Source organism: Mauremys reevesii, linkage group 5 (genome assembly GCF_016161935.1).
Source record: "Mauremys reevesii isolate NIE-2019 linkage group 5, ASM1616193v1, whole genome shotgun sequence".
NCBI lineage: Eukaryota > Metazoa > Chordata > Testudines > Geoemydidae > Mauremys > Mauremys reevesii.
This window is the reverse complement of record NC_052627.1, coordinates 59,266,771-59,287,367: the sequence shown is the minus strand read 5'-3', so window position 1 is coordinate 59,287,367 and position 20,597 is coordinate 59,266,771. Positions and strand designations below refer to the sequence as shown.

Genomic DNA, 20,597 nt, shown 5'->3' with positions numbered 1-20,597 from the left:
GCATGTTCAGCAACATAACAACGAAACACTGTTAACCGGGATGACTTTAAGTGAGGAGTTACTATAATTTAAATTAAACTATACATTCAGAAACACCTACTAAAAGCAGTATGCTACTGTCCAAAGCAAATTAGTGATTTTTGTGTTTGTTAAAGAAGAGTTGTCTTAAAGAAAAAGAAAAATATTTAGAAACTCATCCATTGAGACAGGAAATAAGTTTGTTTTTGAATATTTCAGACTTTTGTTTATTTCGGGAGAGCTCTTTGGGCTGGGGGAAGGAAGAAAATTTCCATCACTGCAAAAAATTAGTTAAGGTATTTGGATTTTTCCTCCAAATTAGTTAGAAGAAATCAGTTTCAAAACCCTTGAGATCCAGAGTATTTATAAATTCTTGAGTTGGGACAGTCTAAGGCCAACATGAGAAATATATGGGTAATGAATAGCAGCTGATCTATTTATCTGAGCACTGGAACTGGCTGTGTTCACAAAACAAAGGTTTAAGCAAAAAAAATTAAGTGAATATCTGTCAGAACTCTATTAACATGGTTGTGATCATCAAATTTACATCAGGAAAATAAAACTCTTTCTGTCAAGATTATCAAACAGACTCAGCTGATTAAATGACATAGCTCTTTCAAGAAAGGGGCTGCCTTTATTTTGGGCCTTGCGGTATCTAGCACATTGACAGTGAATAATAAGCAGCCTCAAAAATACAACATAACAGGTTATTTTTAATTGATCCTTTAAAGGTTCTATAAAGTAAACTGTGAAATTATACATCTTTAACCAAGTGAATTATGAAGTATAACAAAAAATCCACTAGACTTAAATATATTTGGATTTTAGGTTCAGACAACCAACTAGGTAAAACAGTCCAACACCAAAGCAAAAAAAAACAAAAATCAAAAAAAAAAATCACACCATCCTCCACTTCAACTGTCCATGTCCATCAAGAGTCACATGGTGCTTGTTTCCACCTGCTAGAGTCACATCAAAAGCTAAGACATGCACCAAATGCTTTCCCAACACTTTTCCAGATAAACAATTACTGTGGTTGTTACAAAGATGTTATTCAATTGTCAATGGGAGGGAAGATGATCCATGCAATGATGAATGGGGGGAGGTTGGTGGGGAGGGGGAGATCTGTGCCACAAAAACACTGTTGCTATTAAGATGTGATGCATATAATGAAGAAGTTTAAGAATTCCTGTCCCACATGAAATCTTTGTGGCCAATCAAAAAGTACAGTCTAGTTCTATTGAGATTGGACAAATATCCATCCATAAACTGCACACCTTAAGGGTATGGCTACACTTACGGTTTGCAGCGCTGGTCATCCAGCTGTGCAGGGCCAGCGCTGGTGTGTGGCCACACTCACAGCTACCAGCGCTGGTGTGTGGCCACATTTGCAGTATTTGCAGCGCTGTTGGGAGTGATGCATTATTGGCAGCTATCCCAGCGTTCAAGTGGCCACAACATGCTTTTCAAAAGAGGGGGGTGGAGTGGGGTCTAGTGTGACAGGGAGCGGGGGGAAAGAGAGGGGATTTTTGGAGCCAACACTGTGTGTTTAGCTTCCTGCATTGAAAAATCAGAACATGTTTCTGACCCCTTAGTCTTAACTCTTAATTGCAAACAGCCTGCCTCCAACACGGACTCCCCGCGGTGTACTGTGACAGGGAGCAGGGAAGAGAGAGATTGGAAAAAATCACAAAATGTTTGCGAACCCTAACAGCCTGCATCCAACGCTGTTTCCCCTGCCTCTCATTTGATCGTTCACAGCCAGGTACAGATAGCTCCTGTTTGCTGTGATCAGTGTTTGTTTTTTTAGATAAGCAGTTCAACGGAGCTCCTCCGTTCTGTTTCATTCACTCTCCCTGCCTGCCTCTCATTTGATTGTTTACAGCCAGGTACAGATGATCACAGCAAACAGGAGCTCTGTTTGTTCGGAGCTCCGGATCGGAGCTCATTCACAACAAAACAAAGAGAGGCTGCATAACAAAACAAAGAGTAATTTATAAAAGCATTCTGGGATACACCTTATACCCTGCAGGCCAATCACAGCGCTGGTGTGTGGCCACACTTGATGACCAGCGCTGCAGCACCAGCGCTGGAATCCTTATTCCCCATGCCGAGGGAGGTGTACGGCCAGCGCTGCAGCCAGGGAGTTGCAGCGCTGGAAGTGCCCTGCAGGTGTGGCCACTTACTAATTGCAGCGCTGGTGGAGGCTTTCCAGCACTGCAAATCGCCAGTGTAGCCATACCCTAAGTTACTGTACAAAATCATTTGTCCTTTAACAGTAATGAGATAGAAATGAGATTTATAATATAGTTCACTATCTGAAGGTGCCCTTATGTAGCACATACACACATATAAGCATAGTGTCTCCTTGCTCAGGAAGTGCACATATAGGGAGCACTAATGTATTTTATCCTGCCTTGCTATCACAGTAGTAGGGAAGTAATTTTTGTCCTCATTCTGCTGGAATTTGTGTTTGTTTTTGTTGTTTTATTAATTGATTTATAGAGCTCTAATAACCCCATTCAAAAATACAACTGCCAGAGTTACTCGGGGGCCATACACAAAACAGCGCAGGTCTCATAGCACAAACCCAGTTTGTGGGAACAGTTCAGTTTTTAAGCTGGAGAGAATGGCTTCCTGCTTTGTTATATTTGATGTGCGTGTGCTGTTGTGAATATTTAACCCTTTTTTCGGCACCATGTCCCTACTTACCCCGGTTATATGAATAACAGTAATTTGTTAATTTATCTTTTCCTACTCTGAAAAAGTGTTACTTTCTCTTTTGTAATAAATACACACAACATAACAGAGTTAAAATTGCACATACTGATTTGGAGGGTCTAACCAAGACGTTCAGGTATCACAGCAATGGTCATCTACATACAATCCCTAAATAGTGTTAGTAGAACAAGTCCTTTTCTATGGAAATTATATTGTACTAGAGACCTTAGGTCCTGGGATTTAAGTAGATTTATTTCAGCTCGTTGAAAATTTATCAAAGCGCTGAAAATATTTACTGTCACAGATGCAACATCCTGCACCGTCCCAACTTTGCTTCAGAAATCTGAAGCAGAAGGGTACAAGAATGCTATGAAGATACTAAGATACCACGTATGACAGACACCTTAGAAATATTTGAAGTGGACTCGGCATTTCCAGCCTTTAGGGGGAGTTTGAGAGAAAAATAAAAACAACATGCAATAATGCTCAATACAGCCAGCCCTTCTTTGCAAGTGTCACTTTAATTCCCTCTCTTGGAAATCTTCACATTTTCCTGAAACGGATCAAGCATTGTCCAAACAAACCTTCCAGTTTTATAATAGTGTATGTCCAGTGTATAGAGATTAGTAAGTTTTTCCATGCTATGTGCCTCATACAAAAAAAAAAAAAAAAAAAAGAACCAAACCCAACAATGTTTATTGGGTGAATATGTAGCTAAAAATACATTAAGGTGCACCACACAAGCCCTATGGCTCTTCAGTACATATTTAAGGTGTGTTTTAAATGCATTAGAAGTACTTGGTGGATAGACAGATAATCTGTCCCACTCCTATGAAAGAACACTGGGCACAGAGATGCTAATCACCTGCCAAAATTAAGCTTTATTTTAAGAAACCTATAAACAACTCAACTGTTTTTAAAAATTGCTCCAAAACTGAACTCTCATACACTAAGTCTCCATACAGACCAAGTTATCATAGAATTATGACCTGCTTCAACTTGAAATGCAGTACAATCGGTTATATTGGCACGATGGCTCCAATTGTTTCTATATGTGGTACTGCAGTTTCTGGACAAGTCAAAATACTTTAATTTGTTATCCTATCAACTGTGCAAGAGACTATATCAGGCCTGCACAACATACGGTCCGCATGCGGCCCGCGGAGCCTCACTGTGCGGCCCGCCGGGGGATTCTAAATCCCCCCCACATGGAGCTCTGCGGGCAGTCCAGAGCCCTTTGAATCCCAGCCGCGGCCAGGAATCAAAGGGCTCTGGGCTCCCTGCTCCTGCAGGGAGCCCAGAGCCCTTTAAATCTCAGCCGGGGCCGGGATTCAAAGGGCTCTGGGCTGCCCGATGCGGCGGGGAGCCCAGAGCCCTTTAAATCCCAGCCGTGGCGGGGAATCAGAGGGCTCTGGGCTGCCGGCAGCCGCGGGGAGCCCAGAGCCTTTTAAATCCCAGCCGCGGCCGGGAATCCGAGGGCTTTGCGCTGCCTGCAGGGGCAGGGAGCCCAGAGCCCTTTAAATCCCAGCCGGGGCCGCAGCTGGGATTTAAGGGGCTCAGGGCTCCCCGCAGCTGCCAGCAGCCCAGAGCCCTGTGAATCCCAGCCCCTGGCCGCTGATTGCCCCCTCCCCAGACCCCTGCCCCTTGGGACCCCAGCCCCATCTAAGCCTCCCTTCTCCTTGTCCCCAACTGCCCCCTCCTGAGACCCCACCCAACTTCCCCCCAGGACTCCACCCCCTACCTGTCCCCTGATAAACCTCCTGGACTCCCCTGCCTATCCAATTGCTGCCTGTCCCCTGACTGCCCCTCCGAACTTCTGCCCCATCCAACCCCCTGCTCCCTGTCCCTTGACTGCCCCCCCAGAACCCTCTACCCCTTCTCCAACCCCCAAACCGCTTACTGTGCCACTCAGACCAGCGTGTCTGGCTCCTGCAGCTCCAGACAGTTGCTGCCATGCTCCCCCATGGAGCCCACAGCCCTCTCCCACCCCCAGCACCTGCCTTCCAGATTTGAACACCTCAAAATTCAGGACTGCTCAAGCTTGGTTTGGGCAGCTTTTACTTAATTTCTCCCAAATCAAATATACTGATCCACTGTAACTTGCTGTAGAAAAAGCAGGATAAAATTGAGCAAGAAATGCTTCTCAGTGGTTATTAGGACTGGAATTGCAATTTTCAACAGCCATTGCCTTTTTGTTTGTTTGAAAGGAAGACAGTGATATTGCATTGGCAAATTCCCCATAGAAAGAAAGAGTGGAACAAAAGAATAATAAAGGCACCTCAACTTTTCCTCATTTATGGAGGACAGTCTTATAATATGCATCCAGATATCCTCCAATCACACAAGTTGAAAATTGTTCCACTTTACTGCAGCTCTGTAACCATATGGAAACCAATCCTGTCTGTGTTTTGTGCACATCCGAAATTCCGGCTGAATGACCCGCCCTGAGAGCAAGTTACCAGTGACCCAGGGCTGGGGTGGCAGGAGGTGGGGTTACTGGTGGGGGGGAGCCCAGGGCTGGGGCAGCAGCAGGGTGGAGGGAGGGCACTGGTGGGGAGGAAAGGGGGAAGCCCAGCGCTGGGGTGGCAGGGGGTGTGGGTGGGTGGGGGGAGAGCCCAGGACTGGGGCAGCAGGAGGGTACGGGGGGGAGCCCAGGGCTGGGAAGGGGGATAGCCAAATTTTTTTTTTTGCTTGGGGCAGCAAAAAACCTAGAGCCAGCCCTGCCGGGTTCCCCCAGCCACCGGAGCCCCGGGCTCTTTAATTTGACCCTGAGGGCTCCAAGCCACCTCTTTAGCTGGGAGCCCCTGGTTAATTTAAAATAAAGTATCACCTCCCCACCCCCAACCTTCCTTTTTGGCCCACAGCTGTTTTGGTGGGGCAGTGCTGGGGAAGGAGGGTTTGTTCCTGCAGGGCTGGGCGGCCCTGGGGCGGGGTGTTTCCTCAGGCTGGGAGGTTTCGGCCCTCAGCTGTTTTCTTTGGAGGAATGTGGCCCTCGCCGCTTTACGAGTTGTGCGGGCCTGGACTATATTCTTCATATAGATAGTTAGGTTGAGGTTAGAAGAGGTGGGAGTTGTCCCATATTGTCATGCAAGAAACATTAGTGTGACAGTAAGCACATTTTGGATTACCAACAATTTGAGTATTAAATATTTTGCTCAAATGCCTTCCATCAAAGACTTTGTCACTTTACTCATATTAATGAGCTAAGCCTCTCAATTACTATTATATAGATGGTAGAACTGAAGTACAGTCATGTTACCTGACTTGCCCCAAACAATATATCAAGTCTGTGGCAAAAAACCAGGAAGCAAAAATAGTATAAAGTGGATGTATTTTGTGGAGATTTTCAGGTGGGAAAAACCAAAATGCATCACAAAAAATATAATGAGCAAAATCCCAAACTCAGTGGAGAGTAATTTTTTGTGCAGCAGTGGGAGGGAGTGGCACAGTCAGAGTATTTGAGCAACTGAAAAAGTTCTGAAGAGTTCTGTGAAATCACAAACTTTTGCATGAACTAAATGCTAAAGAGGGATCTAGATTAAATAGGGTCCCATTTTAAATTTTAAAATGGCTACTTTAATCCAAGACAAATACTAACGTAATCAAAGTAATGTAATTAAAGAATGATTACCATATTCTCTCTTTTGTCTATTAATTTAACTATATTACAAATTGAGGGTGAAATTCATAAACAATGCCTACCTAATGAGTTGTTTTCACGTAGTGAATACAAATCAAAATGTAATCAGATTTATGGTTTGATTTTCAGCCACACTACCATGGACAAGGACTTTTAAAGAGTCAACTTTACAAAACTATAGGTATGGGATACACAGAGAATGAACAACAACTGATTTCCACAATATTTACAACAACACAGATCTCCTTGTTTAAGTACAACAAAAACAGTTTTCAAATAAAATTATTGGTACCTCGGCATATTCTATTTCATGAGCCACTACACTGTCAAACAAAAATATAAAACAAGCTGGACACGAGCCTTCACCTGGACAGAAAAGCTTTCTGCCAAGTGAGTCGAGCATTTTACACATTCATGCTCTCAGAAAATGGCCTGAACCAGAAAGGTGCTGAGCCCTCATTACTTCCATTAGGTCAGTTGGAGCAGGTCAGCCTTAGATGAGCAGGCCCAAGAGAGTGTAGGTGGCATTGTCCCTATCTTGGGGGAACAAGATTGTACAGAATTACCCTTTATGCTTACACTGTGTGCATCATTTTCAGAGGTTATTAGTCCAAAGATAATACACATCTGTTCTTTGAACCAACAGAGAAACTCTAGAATAGACACATTTAGAAGCACATTCGTTTTGTGACAGTTTTGCCTATCAACTGATGCACTCCTTTTTCTAAATTGTATTTGGCCCATTCTGTGATGGGGAAAATGTGTTCAACAAGATCAACTGATTCACTATGGAAGCACCTTTATACACAGTTGGGCACCCACTCAAATTCCCAAATCCTCTATGAGTCAGTGTTTGACAAGTACTTCCACTTTGTGGTCAAAGCCATGTCTGCATCAAGTGAGATTATTGCACAAGTTCCCTGGCTTTTCGCCACCAACTTTGCAAGATGAAATGATCTCCCAAGAATTGAATTAAAAGTGCATTTTAGGTAATGGAAAGAAAAATATAAAAATTAAGTGCATTTTTAAAGTTTCTTGAGTTAAACTATTCTACTGAGGTAATTCTATGGACAATATTAATTATCTTCCCATGTCAGCTACATGTGAAAGGGACTGCAGTACATCCCACCAGTAGCAATGGGATGTGCACTATGCGTTTGCCCAAATTCTTCAGATTGATAAGTATTATGAGACATACATAAGATGACTACACAGAACAAATGTTATTTATCCCCTCAAGAAGGTCTTTTCTTTCAGTGTTAAAAGAAAAATTTCCCTAAGTTGGTTTTTTTTTTTTTACTTCTTATCCAAACTCAATAATATTTTAGTCCTTTGACTAACAATGTCCAATATAGCCCTTTTCATCCTGAAGGATGCCAACATTTACTACCTTAAATCATCAACTACAAGTGGTCAGATTCTCTGTTTTAGTTTTCACTCTATGCAACATCCCCTCCTACTCTATCATGCTGAGGAACTAATCAAGGCAGACTGAGGGAAGATCATCATATTTTTAAGTTACCAGTGCCTCTTCCTGCAGTACCTGTGTGTTCCTTCTAATCCCCAACCCACCTAAACCTATTTAGCTCATACAATCAAATAGTAGCACAGCACAGCAGGAAAGTTGCTGGCTGAAGTGATCCTGAATTATGGACTAAATTTAGTGTCACTGCTTCAGATGCAACAGGACAATCTGAAACCGGACCCAAAGTTAAAAAGGCCAGACTATAAAGCTAGCAGCACCACATGCATGTGTGCACACCCAAGAATTTTATTATGCATTGCATTATGCATTTTTGGTAGTCTGAAACTGTTACTGGGATTGGTTGATTTTACAGTATTACACAAATATCACCCAATCACCTCAGAGTCAGACCGGACCTCTTCTGCGGCTGGATGAGATTCATCAACTGCTGTGGGATCATTGCTGTGTCCTGACATACCTGAAAATGAAATATGTTGAGCATGCATTAATTCTTATGCAAGTGATTATATGTTATACCTCACAGACATTACTGATGAAAAATAGTGAACTTTCAGAAAATATTAATGCCATGCTCCTTCTGCATTAAAATGTAATTCTTCTAAATTCACTATAGCTGCTGCTGTATAGTAGAATATTTTATAAAAGTCAAAAGGACAATATCACTAGACAATTTTTAGCAGATTAATTAGTTTTATCTCTTAGCAGCCAGATATGTTCATAAGCACATTACAGTTATACAAGACAGTTAGCACGATTTTGGTGTCCACCATCTGGGAAAACCACATAAAACATTAAGAGTAGGTCTACACTGCAATGGAAGCTCAAGATTAATAGAAATCGAGTGAGCAAACATTTTGTTAACCTAGGGCCTGAACACCTACACTCATTTGTAACCCCAGGTTGGGAACTGCTGAATCTTAGGTCCCAATCTGAGGCTCCAGAAACTACATTGCATTATGTGGGCCCCAGTCCAGTCACCCATATCCCAGATTCCCTAGCACCCTCCTAAAATGTGGCCATTCTAGCCCTTTGTTCATGGTGCTATGTGACAAAAACCGAATTGTTCAATAAACTTGACTGTCCTGGTCAAAGAAAGTCAGCCATGGGGTTGAGGAACACTTTTGGAAAACTGCCAGAGCACAAGTCCAGTGGGGCTACAGCTACACTGCAAAGAAATAAGGCTGGAACCCAGGGTCCTGGCTTGACTCGAGCTCAGACCTTCCACCCCCGTGGGGTCCTGAAACTCTGGGTCTGACCCCTGAATTAGCACTGTGTGTATGTAGACAGAAAAGGGGGAGGGGGGGAAGAGAAGATTAGGCTTCAGCCCGAGTTCAAACCCCTGGTCTTACATTACTATATATATATATATATATATATATATATATATATACACACACACACACACACACACACACACACACACACACACACACACACCTTAAGATGTTTTGAGGTAATAAGTGTTTAAGGCCATGTCTGCACTACAAACTTACATCGACTCAAGGTATGTTGACATACAGCTGCTGTAATTAGTACATCATTTGTGCACATGCATACTTGACTCCTTGTGTCAGTGATGCATGTACTCACTAGGAATGTTTGTGTCGATGCAGACTGTGGTGCACCATTGACAGGCATCCCACTGTGCAACTCCCCACCATCAGCACACTGACTTTTGGGAAGTTTTGGCAATGTCTGATGGGGCAAAATAAGTTATGCAGCAGTGACTGGGAGCATGCAATCAACTTCTCAGTTTGCAATTATTTCCATCCCATAACGGTATCAATATCCCATAATTTTTATGACTTTTTTTCAAAATCCCACAAACCCGCATGGCCCTCCTGGCTGTCCACCATCTCTGACAGAAGCATGGAGCCTGCACAGCTCTGCATTTTTGTCATGAACTTTGCAAGCAAAGGGCGTACAATTCTGCAGCATTTCCAAAGCTGCAAAAAGAACCAAATGAGTGGGGAGCATGAGGATTCCTTGGGGGACAGACTGCTGTGGGACACAGTGAGAACCAATTCAAGGTTGTTGGCGGCATTCACCGAGCAGCTGCAGATGGTGAAGCACTGCTTCTGGGCCTGAGAACTTGCACTGACTGGTAGGATCCCATCATAATGCACATTTGGGAAAATAAGCATTGGCTGCAGAACCTTTGGCTGCACATGGCTACATTCCTAGGTCTGTCCATTGAGCTTCCAGCAAAGGGACACAAAAACAAGAGCTGCACTGACAGCTGAGAAGCAAGTGGGATTGCACTGTGAAAACTTGGAATACCCAATTGCTACTGGTCAGTTGGGAATCAATTTGGAGCAGGTAAATCCACCATGGGGGATGCAAGTGTGCAGGGCCATTAATTACATTCTGCTACACAGCACTGAGACCCTCGGCAATGTGTAGGACATAGTGGTCAGCTTCACAGCTATGGGGTTCCCAAACTGCAGTGGAGAGACAGATGACACACATATCCCTATTTTGGCACAAGACCACTTGCCACTGAGTACATCAACAGAAAGGGCTACTTTTCTGTGGTTACGAAAGCACTGGTGCATCACCGGGAACGCTTCACCAACATCAACGTGGGCTCGTCAAGGAAGGTGCATGACACCCATATCTTTAAGAACACAGAACTGTTCAGAAAGCTACAAGCGGGACTTCCTTTTCAGACCAGCGGATTACCACTGGAAATGTTGAAATGGCAATAATGAATTGGGGAAACCCAACCTACCCCTTGCTCATGAATCTATACACCGGCTACCTTGACAGCACCAAGGAATGATTGACCCACCAGCTCAGCGGGTGCAGAATGACAGCCAAATGTGCTTTTGCTCATTTGAAGAGTCAATGGTGTTGTCCACTCACAAGACTGGATCTCAGTGAGAAAGATATCCCAATGGTTTAAGCCGCCTGCCATGTCCTTCAAAATATCTATGAAATAAATGGGCAAAGTGTCTGCCACTGTATGATTGAGATGATAAAGGAGCACTCAAGAACGATAAGGCCATTGCAGAGAAATTAAATGAATTCTTTGCATCGGTCTTCACAGTTGAGGATATGAGGGAGATTCCCAAACCTGAGCCATTCTTTTTAAGTGACAGATCTGAGCAACTGTCCCAGACTGAGGTATCATTAGAGGAGGTTTTGGAACAAACTGATAAACTAAACAGTAAGAAGTCACCAGGACCAGGTGGTATTCACCCAAGAGTTCTGAAGGAACTCAAATGTGAAATTGCCGGACTATCTGTAACCTATCATTTAAAATCAGCTTCTGTACCAAATGACTGGAGGATAGCTAATGTGATGCTAGTTTTTAAAAAGGACTCTGGAGGAGACTCTGGCAATTACAGGCAGGTAAGCCTAACTTCAGTACTGGGCAAACTGGTTGAAACTATAGTAAAGAACAAAATTGTCAGACACAGATGAACATAATTTGTTGGGGAATAGTCAACATGGTTTTAGTTAAGGAAAATCATGCCTTACCAATCTACTAGAATTGTTTGAGGGGGTCAACAAGCATGTGGACAAGGGGGATTCACTGGATATAGTGTACTTAGATTTTCAGAAAGCCTTTGATAAAGTCCCTCACCAAAGGCTCTTAAGCAAAGTAAGCAGTCATGGGATAAGAGGGACGGTCCTCTCATGGATTGGTAACTGGTTAAAAGACAGGAAACAAAGGGTAGGAATAAATGGTCAGTTTTCAGAATGGAGAGAGGTAAGTAGTGGTGTCCCCCAGGGGTCTGTACTGCTGGGACCGGTAATTAGTTGCTTTCAGAACTACTGAGCACCAAGCAGCATATGTTGTGAAATAATAAAGATGACTTGTGTTATAGAATAAAATTGTACTATTTGCAACAAAATCAGTGCAAAAAGTTCTGAAATTTTAAATCTAATACATTATAAACTTAATAAAACTTAATAGAACCAAATTTGTGAAGGGGAAAGAATATTCATGTCCATTTCAGCTACACATACACCAACCGTAGGTTTCACAGATCTGTGTATGTGAAGCTGTGATTGTCTTTAATATACCCCAGGCCAAATAGCAGGAGCTCTGCATGCAAGACGCATCAGACCATCATCTGGGTTACGTACTGACAAACCCTTTCAACCTTAGCCTCAAATCCCATATCTATTAGTCATGTAAAGCGTAGAACAATGTCTGTGATGGCAGAGGAGCACAAATATTCTGCACAATCTCCCCATGACTTTTACTGGTTTTGCGATCATTCATAAAGCAGAAGGTGCCAACAGCATTTTGGCCTTTATCTTTTTAAAGCATGGTTCTACTTCAAAACTGGACTAAAAATGCCAGTTGTACCAAGTTCAACTTCCAGAGCAAACATGCACAGTTTACAAACAAAAAGGTGGGCTTTTTTAAATGTCAGCCCTTATTATTTATACTATGACAGCACCTAGGGATCCCAACCAAGATCAGGGATCCATTATTCTAGGCTGTAGAATAAATATAAAATTGAAGAACTAGAGTTATATTTCCTTAACCAAACTTCAGCTAGGTGTTGTAAAAAAATGCCCTGACTAGCAGGTAGGAGGAAGGCCTAGAAAATAATGAGTTTAAGACCAGAAGCCCAGTGAGGCTCGGGCTTTGGCTTTGGTCCCCTCTCCCCTCACAACCAGGACAGTGGGGCTCAAGCAGGGTCAGGGTTTGGTCCCCCCTCCTGGGTCGTGTAGTTATTTCTGTTCTCAGAAGGGAGTCGTGGTGCAATGAAGTTTGAGAACCCCTGACATAAAGGGATGTTCATGAAAAGAAGGCCTTCAATCAATAGGAGTGACTGCAGATGGGTTTAAATAAGACAAAAGGAATGTCTTAAGAGGAGCCAACATGGACCTTCGCACCTCGTATACCAGTGTTAACAGAAAGGAGAGGAAGAGATAAGGAGGAAAGACCTTGGGTAGAAAGGAGATTGTAAATCTTACCTGGATTAAACCTGGAAATTAGGGTGAGCTGTCTCAAATTGGTTGTTTAGATAAAGTGGTAATTGGCTAGGACATAATTTGCTTGTTGAAGGAAATAAAAAGCATTATGAATTTGAGGTTTCATTGTGAGACCCTACCTGATCATGCTGGAGTATGTCAGGATGACATGGTTTTCCCTAGGTCTGGCCTGGTGGGAAGCATCTTGGTCACATGCTTAAGAATACTTTGTTACTATATTGGGTGCAGTAACTGCTTATTTTATAGGCTGTTAGACGTGTTTAGAGCAATTGTATAAAATATCATTTGACCACTGGACTTAAAAGCAATTTATAGTTAAATTAGTGTTTTGTGGTCTCCCATATTAATAATTCCAGCACAGGCACTATACATAGAATAAGACAGCCCTTGTCCTGAAACAGTTATGGTCTAAATAGACAGGAGATAAAGGGTTGATGGAAGGGATATAACATACAAAGTAGGATGAACAATGTGATTGTTTGCAATTGGCATGGTAGTTCCATAATTTATATTTTGTTAGGGTTTTTTTAATATTTGGGGTGAAGCTTTTGGCAGTATGTCACGTTCTGGGAGTGCAATTCAGACCAGTGAAAGGGTGCGTCATTTCTTGTATTATAACCCTGAGTGACCCAAAATGCTTCTGCTACTAGTGTCTCCCCATCTGGGACAGACACACAGCCAGCAGGCACTTTGCATTCTGTACACTATACAGCTCTTATTCAACTGCTTCGAGTCCAACAGCCTGCCAGTAGTTATCACAGACTTTACCAGACTTGTGTGACCCTAACACTACCCCAGCACTGATCTTCCCCCAGACTCATGCGCTCTGATATGTCCAGCCCTCTCCTGCAACGTTCAGAGCAGGGGTCGGCAACCTACAGCACACATGCCAAAGGTGGCACGCAAGCCGATTTTTGATGGCACGCGCTGCTCTGGGGTTCCGGCTGCTGCCCTGTTGCCAGCCGGTGTCCCGGCTGCCGGCCCCCCCTCAGCCCGCTACCGGCCTGGGTTTCTGCTCACCGAGGCCGACAGGAGGCTGAGCGGGGCCAGGGGCTGGGACCCCAAATGGCAAGGGGCCGGTAGCCGGAACCCCAGATCAGCAGCAGGCCCTGCTCAGTCCCCTGCCGGCTGAGTAAATGGAACCCCAGACCGGCAGCGGGCTGAGCAGGACCAGCGGCTGGACCCCAGACCGGCAGTGGGCTGAGCGGGGTTGGTGGCTGGAACCCCACACAACGATGCCAGGGAAGGATCATACTAAATTGATAAGATCTGCATTTTAATTTTATTTTAAATGAAGCTTGTTAAATATTTTTAAAACCTTATTTACTTTAAACACAACAATAGTTTATTTATATGAGAGAGAGAGAGAGAGAGAGAGAGACCTTCTACAAATGTTAAGACACGGGAAATCTTAAATTACAGTGAATTTGGCACACCACTTCTGAAAGGTTGCCGACCCCTGGTTCAGAGGAACAGTAAGATGCATTTTGTCTCCTTCAAGGAGCAAATGGAACAGCCTGCAACTTTAACTGGAGTTAACATTCACTTTGGTACAGACACAGCACTGTTGGTTTATATGAATAATAAAACAAAATAAGATAGGATTGTAAGTGATTTAAGTATAACAGATGAAGTTAGAAATATAGAAGCAAATAAAAGTGCTAATACTCATGTAAAAGTCAAACCTAATCTAGCAGGGTTTGGTTCAGGCTTTGTTCAAGACAGTCTCTCTTCTAGAGACAGAAAGTTGTGGGTTCCTTTGTTTTCTTAGGTGAATACATTTGAGATTTTCTGCCCCTTTCTCTTATAGTCCAATGAACCTTTGAAATGGATTCTTCTGAAGGTCACTCCTCACAATAAAGTTTATTCAAGAAATGAGGAAGACAAGATGGAGCCTGCTGGTGAAGGAGGCTCCATGCTCTATTCTCTCCCCACCCCTTAGCTGGAGTTTGCTAAAATGCAAACTGTTCAGTTTCCTGCACTCTCCCCCCACCCCCTCACCAACTGTCTTGATTGTTCTGTTTATTACTTCCATATAAATTAAGATAAACACACAATCCTTTGTTTAGGTTAGGCCTGTTTAACAACGTTTTCCTAGGCAGGGCTGCCTGGTTTTCAACAAGTATCTTAAGGGGGAATTCACAACTAGACATGTGATGTTGATACATACATTTTACCATATTACTGACCAGTGAGTTATGAGTGTTCAGATGATACCTCAACAGGTTTCTTTTGTACAAAGACTGTAAGTGTGTTAGGGTGTGAATCACAGAGGACATTAGCTGAAAAGAGAAACAAAGTTAAGGAGAGGAGAAACTGAAGGGAGGAGGAAAGAAGAGGTGTAGGAGAGGGCTGGTGGAATGAAGGTGAAGAGAAGAGATTGTGAGGAAACTGGAGCAAATACCAATCAGCAGAGAGGAAAAACATCCAGAGTAAAAGCTGCAAAAAAACAGCCAGATACTTGTAACAGTGTCCAAAGTCCTAGCTGCAACTGTTTTTCTCTACTCCTGACAGCTCAGTTTCATTTGGCTTCTAAGTCTCTCTTCCCCACGCTCCCAAGGCTGTGAGGAGGGCAGCAGGAGGAGGTGTATGCTCTGGCAAGGAGGACTAAACTTGCAAACCAAAACTGGGTTCAGAGGTTAAGGTAGATTCTTCACCAATCACCTGTAATGAAGGTTATAAAGGTCAATTATGCCCTGCAGTCACCTCTGTAATTCCTTAGTCACTCAGGACATACTTTGAAGACACATGTACAAACTCTGTTAACGCTGATGTAAATCACTGGAACAGTAGACACTTCAGCATTATGCATAAATAGAAAATGAACCCAGATTTCTCTTAACTGTGTTGTCTGTACAGCCTAACAAGAGTGAGACCCTCACTTTTGATGCTAAAGCAAGCAAACAGCTCTCTGAATACACACAAGGAACAGTTCTGTAGATGTACAGTAATGTAGTGCTATTTTTACATGATCACTTTTCATAACAGAACTGCACTTGGAAACTGTAATCTGAAAAAATTTCCAGATCGCTGAAACCTACAAATGATACTGCACTGTTTGAGCAACCTGTGAGGTAGACAGCTGATCTCTGAAAAAATAAATCAAGACTGCCAATAATCTTCGGTATAACAAAAGGTGGCATGCCCTGTGTAGAGTAAGCCTCCTAGCATTCCACATTTACTTACTTGCACACCAGATACAGAAAATCCCAGTTAAATAAAGCAGCACTAGTTATCTTCATAGCACATTTCAACTTTCCAATTTGTGTTGAATGTTTTATTTACATAAAGTCTAATCATGAGTAGTCAGGTGGTCCATGTGATGTATAAAATAAGATAACAAGCAAGATATAGCAAACCTGGGGAAATGAATTATCTAAATTACTTTATGTTGAGCTGACTCATTACCTTCTTTTAAGAAAGGTAAATAGAATTATGCAAGAATGAGCAACATTCATGACAAAAACAAGAAGACTACTACACAGAACTGTCTTTGCGAGCAAACCAAGTATTACTTTTGCTCTTATTGATCCAAAAGCCATATGAACTACTTCAGTAAGTAATGCAAATAAGTATTTGCAAACATGAAGGACTTACCAGTAGGTGATCATTACAGAAGTGTCCCCACACAACTCTGCCAATACTCCACTATTTGCCTGCAATATTTCTGCCATGTGTGAATGTCTTTGATGGGGCTAAGTGTCCACTAGGGACGAGGAGACTAATAAACCCATTTTGAACAAGACTAGAACACAAGACTACAAATCCAGAGACATTAACTCTGCCATGCTGTGTGACCTTGGTCAATCTCCGTCTGAATTGTACTGTATGTAAAAAGAGTGTTTTTGGGTGACACTTACCTCACTTATAGCCATACTCCAACCATATAGGTTTAATTTAAATAAAAAATAATCAGAGATCTCCCATTCAAACAAGGGGTTTGCCCTTAATCTAGTCACTTTGGGGGGGGGGGGGGGAGAAGAGAGAGAAGAGTGATTGACACACATTGCAGTGCGGAAGACTGGATTCCAAACCACTTCTTTTTCTCTTTAAGGACGCTGACCACCAACTTACCAAAGACTTCACTAATGCATGAATTACCAAATTGGAAATACAATACTACCTCTCTGGCTGAATGGTGCTTGTTACACAGCATATTTTTATTTCAGATTAGTATCTCAATCTGCTGTGCAAAGAACATGCAACATTGTATCTAACAAAATTTGTAAGTATTAATGCAAAGTGACTGATTATCACATCTCTACTTCATCAGATTGTTCTATCTTTCTCTCTAATGAAAAAAAATTGAGCATCACTGAAAAATGTTTTCCTCAAGTGACTTTTTAAGTTTCAGCTATTTAAATTTGCATCTCAGAGTCCATTTTTCAAGTACCATTTGTCCAAACTAAACAGGGCTCTTATAGTCTACCTTTTCAATAAACATTGGCTTGCCAAGACTCAGAGCACAATAAGGCCCCCATTTACACTGCAAATACAGTAGTATCAAAAGGAGCAGTAACACCACAGTTGTCCACTGACATGATTAAAGCACATTTCAGTTTGACAGTATAGATGGAACCTAAACACTTACGGTTCCAATGCAAATTTAAAATGAGGCATCCTTTAACACTGTCCCAGACAATCATGTTCTAAACAGACACTGGTGTATTTCCAAGGTAAACTGTGTCTAAGTACTCTGAAAAAAAGCTTCAAAAGTGTTAGCTTTTGAGAACAGCTATGGCTTTTTTTCTTATTTTGAAAGACTGTCAGAGGAAATATAAGTTTTGGCTGTCCCATGGATTTTTAACAAGTTCACATTCCTACTTCATCTAAGCCACAACTATCAGCCATCTGCTCTGGTTCATTCCACCGTAGACAGCCAACCTAATTTAATTGAAGAACACACCTTAACTACCTAGCAGAGTGATATAAAAAAAGAGCATGCTGCCACTTGGTTAAATGAACTGGCAATACTGTGATTGATGCACAATTACTCCTGAACAACTAGAGCACAAACAATTTGCAATTCCCCAAGGACCATTCACTTCTTTCTACCTAATGAATGTCAAACAGAGGCCAATTAAAAATAACATACTGCTGTCCAACTTCATCCTCTCCCAGTCACCGCCCATCTCTCCTTCACATATAAGGGTTGAAACTATCAGCCCGCAATAAAATGGCTTTTGAACAATAAGCCTTTGAGCCACAAACCACAAAATAATCTCTTTCTCTAGCCCACTCCAGTCATGAGTGCAAAACCACTATTTGGAAAGATCATTGGTTCTGAAAGCACTTCTACTGATTAAGTGTTTAGGCCACACAATATGAATAAAATCTTGGATGATATCCCTATTTGAAATCATGGGTGATCCTGCCGACGGACACAGACCGTTTAATGCTATATGGTATTACCTCCACCCCCATTTTGTCACTTTGTAAAGCTCCTCAACAGTGCTAGAAAACAATATAAATATTTGTTCTGCATCTTCCCTGAGGTTTGTCCTCCCAGTGAAGTCAGACAGTGTGTTGTATATTACGCTGCGACTAGTTTCCCATTTTACATTCAAGAAGCATCTCACTTTCTGTATGGTTACAACCAGAATCTCAATCACAAGAGTGTTCCCTATGTCTTCCAACACACGTGAGAAAGCTGCAGGATTTCTGAGCAAATGGAAGGTGACAGATGTTGGCAATTCCAACCCCTTATAAGAGCTAGGAAAGTGGGGAGGAAAATAAAGGACTGAAGTGCAATGGCCTAACACTACCAAAATGCAATATCAGAACTCTTCACCCCGATATGTGACTCCGCCTGATGACAAAATGGCTCTCTAGCTCTTCAAGAAAGAGTATGAGTGCTGTACACACAGAAATTCAAACTTTTATTTTAAACTGAAAACTACCAACAAGAACTGGTCATAATTTCCTCAATAAGCCATTAAAAAAAAAAAAACCAAACACACAAGGAGAGGACAAGTCTCATTTAAACAGACTGTTGAAAGAGTTAACATGCCATTCACACTGTCTGCTGCAAATTAGGCTTGTATCATTTCCTCCTGATGCTTTCCACACTTCATTTCTTACTACCATGTAATCAATGGTAAGTGGCTTTTTTCCCCTTGAGGCTAAACAGCGTGTGGAAACAAAGGATCAAAACAAATGACTTTTTTTAAAAAATGTTTTTTTCTTTTCACTTACGTTTATTTCATTTTAACGAAGCAACCAGTTAAACACCCATTTAGTCAATCATTAAAAACAAGCCTCTAGATGCCAATTATTATTTAAAGTTGCAAGACGGTAAAAGCTGGCTAAAAACAAAGTGAATACCAAGAGCAGCTAACAACCGGGGTCTCTCTGCAGACCTTCTGCAGCCCACCCAGGCGCTCGCGGGCTGACGGTCCCTGGGGAGGCGCCGATGGCAGACCGGGGAAGGGAAAGTGTGTCAGGATCAAGCTTTCGTTGCTGGTGACAGGCGTGCAGCGGTGACGCGGAGCGGGACCTACCTTCAGGGAAGCGCCGCCGCTGGGAGCCCCGCACAAGCACCGCCCGCGCTGGCACCTGGGGCGAGGGACGCGGGACCGGGAAGGGGGCTGGCGGGTCCCGTTCCGGACACGGAAGCAGCTTCCCGGCCTCCGCGCCGAGACGTGACACGTACACGGCAAGGAGGGGGCGGGCGCTGCGGCCCGGCTCCCCGCCCATCGCCCGCGAGCTGCGCCCTGCGCGGACAACAGCCGCCGCTCGCACCGAAGCGCGGAGCTGGGCACCGCCGCCATCCCCGCGGGGAGCCTCCAGCCTCAGGGCCCAGCACAGAGCGCTGCGCTGCCCCCCCGCCCGACCTCCTCTCACCTGCCAGCGGCGCCGCGCCCGCCCCGCTCGCGTCCTGCTCCGCGGTGGCCGGACGAGGAACAGCTGCTGTCAGGCCCGGCGGGGAAAGGGGCGGCTCCTGCGGGCAGAAACGGCTCCGGTGCCAGCGCCTGCACCTTTATTTCTTCCTTCTCCGGCACCAGTGGCAGCCGGAAGCGCTTGGCCGGAAATGGGGCAGCGGCGGCCTCTCTATGGCCATGACGTGGAAGAGTCTCTCTAGCCAACAATGTCCATTTCTATGGTGTCGCTGCCTCCATGCAGCAACCATAGCAACGACATCCGGGTCCGCCGCCGCTTCTCTAACGCCCTCCCGCCTTCACCCGCTTCCGCAGCATCTTGTGGGCTCTGCCGGGGACTGGAGCCGAGTCCCGGGGCGGGAGGTCACGTGGCGGCTACGGCCGCACACCGTGACCCCCCCCCCCCCGCTGGGGGCAGCCGGGCAGGGAGCTCGGCGCAGCCTCCCCCGCCGGAAGAGACGGGTGGGGCGGGGGCGCTGGTGTGTCCCGGGAGTCTCTCGCTGACGCTCGGGCGGGCGGGTTCCTCCCAGAACCTGTCGCCGCCCGGCTGCAGCGCTGGGGTCAGCCAGGCTGAGCGGGGCGGCTCCCCGAACCACAGGGCAGCGAGCGAGCCGCTCTGTAGGTGCGTCTACACTACGGGATTATTCCGAATTTACATAAACCGGTTTAGTAAAACAGATTGTATAAAATCGAGTGCACGCGGCCACACCAAGCAGATTAATTCGGTGGTCTGAGGCTAGCGTCGATTTCTGGAGCGTTGCACTGTGGGTAGCTATTCTGCAGCTATCCCATAGTTCCCGCAGCCTCCCCCACCCCTTGGAATTCTGGGTTGAGATGCCAGTGCCTGATGGGGCAAAAATCATTGTTGCGGGTGGTTCTGGGTACAGCCTCACCCCTC

At 44.0% G+C, this 20,597-nt stretch overlaps 1 protein-coding gene across 4 annotated transcripts in view; it reads right to left on the bottom strand.

Moving 5' to 3' along the window:
* Positions 1–19,945, bottom strand: part of ARFIP1 (ADP ribosylation factor interacting protein 1) — a 96,474-nt gene extending 76,529 nt beyond the window's left edge. The window contains exons 1-2 of one of the 4 annotated variants that reach the window (XM_039540668.1): positions 19,665–19,942; positions 8,243–8,322 (exon numbers count right to left, since the gene is read on the bottom strand). In XM_039540668.1, the coding sequence (XP_039396602.1) occupies positions 8,243–8,320 (78 nt within the window). In that variant the 5' untranslated portion in view covers positions 8,321–8,322; positions 19,665–19,942. Of the gene's footprint in view, positions 1–8,242; positions 8,323–19,321; positions 19,445–19,664 lie in introns of those variants that run through there. The other 3 variants (XM_039540666.1, XM_039540667.1, XM_039540669.1) reach the window with 3 other exon arrangements.
* Between the last annotated feature and the right edge of the window lie 652 nt (positions 19,946–20,597).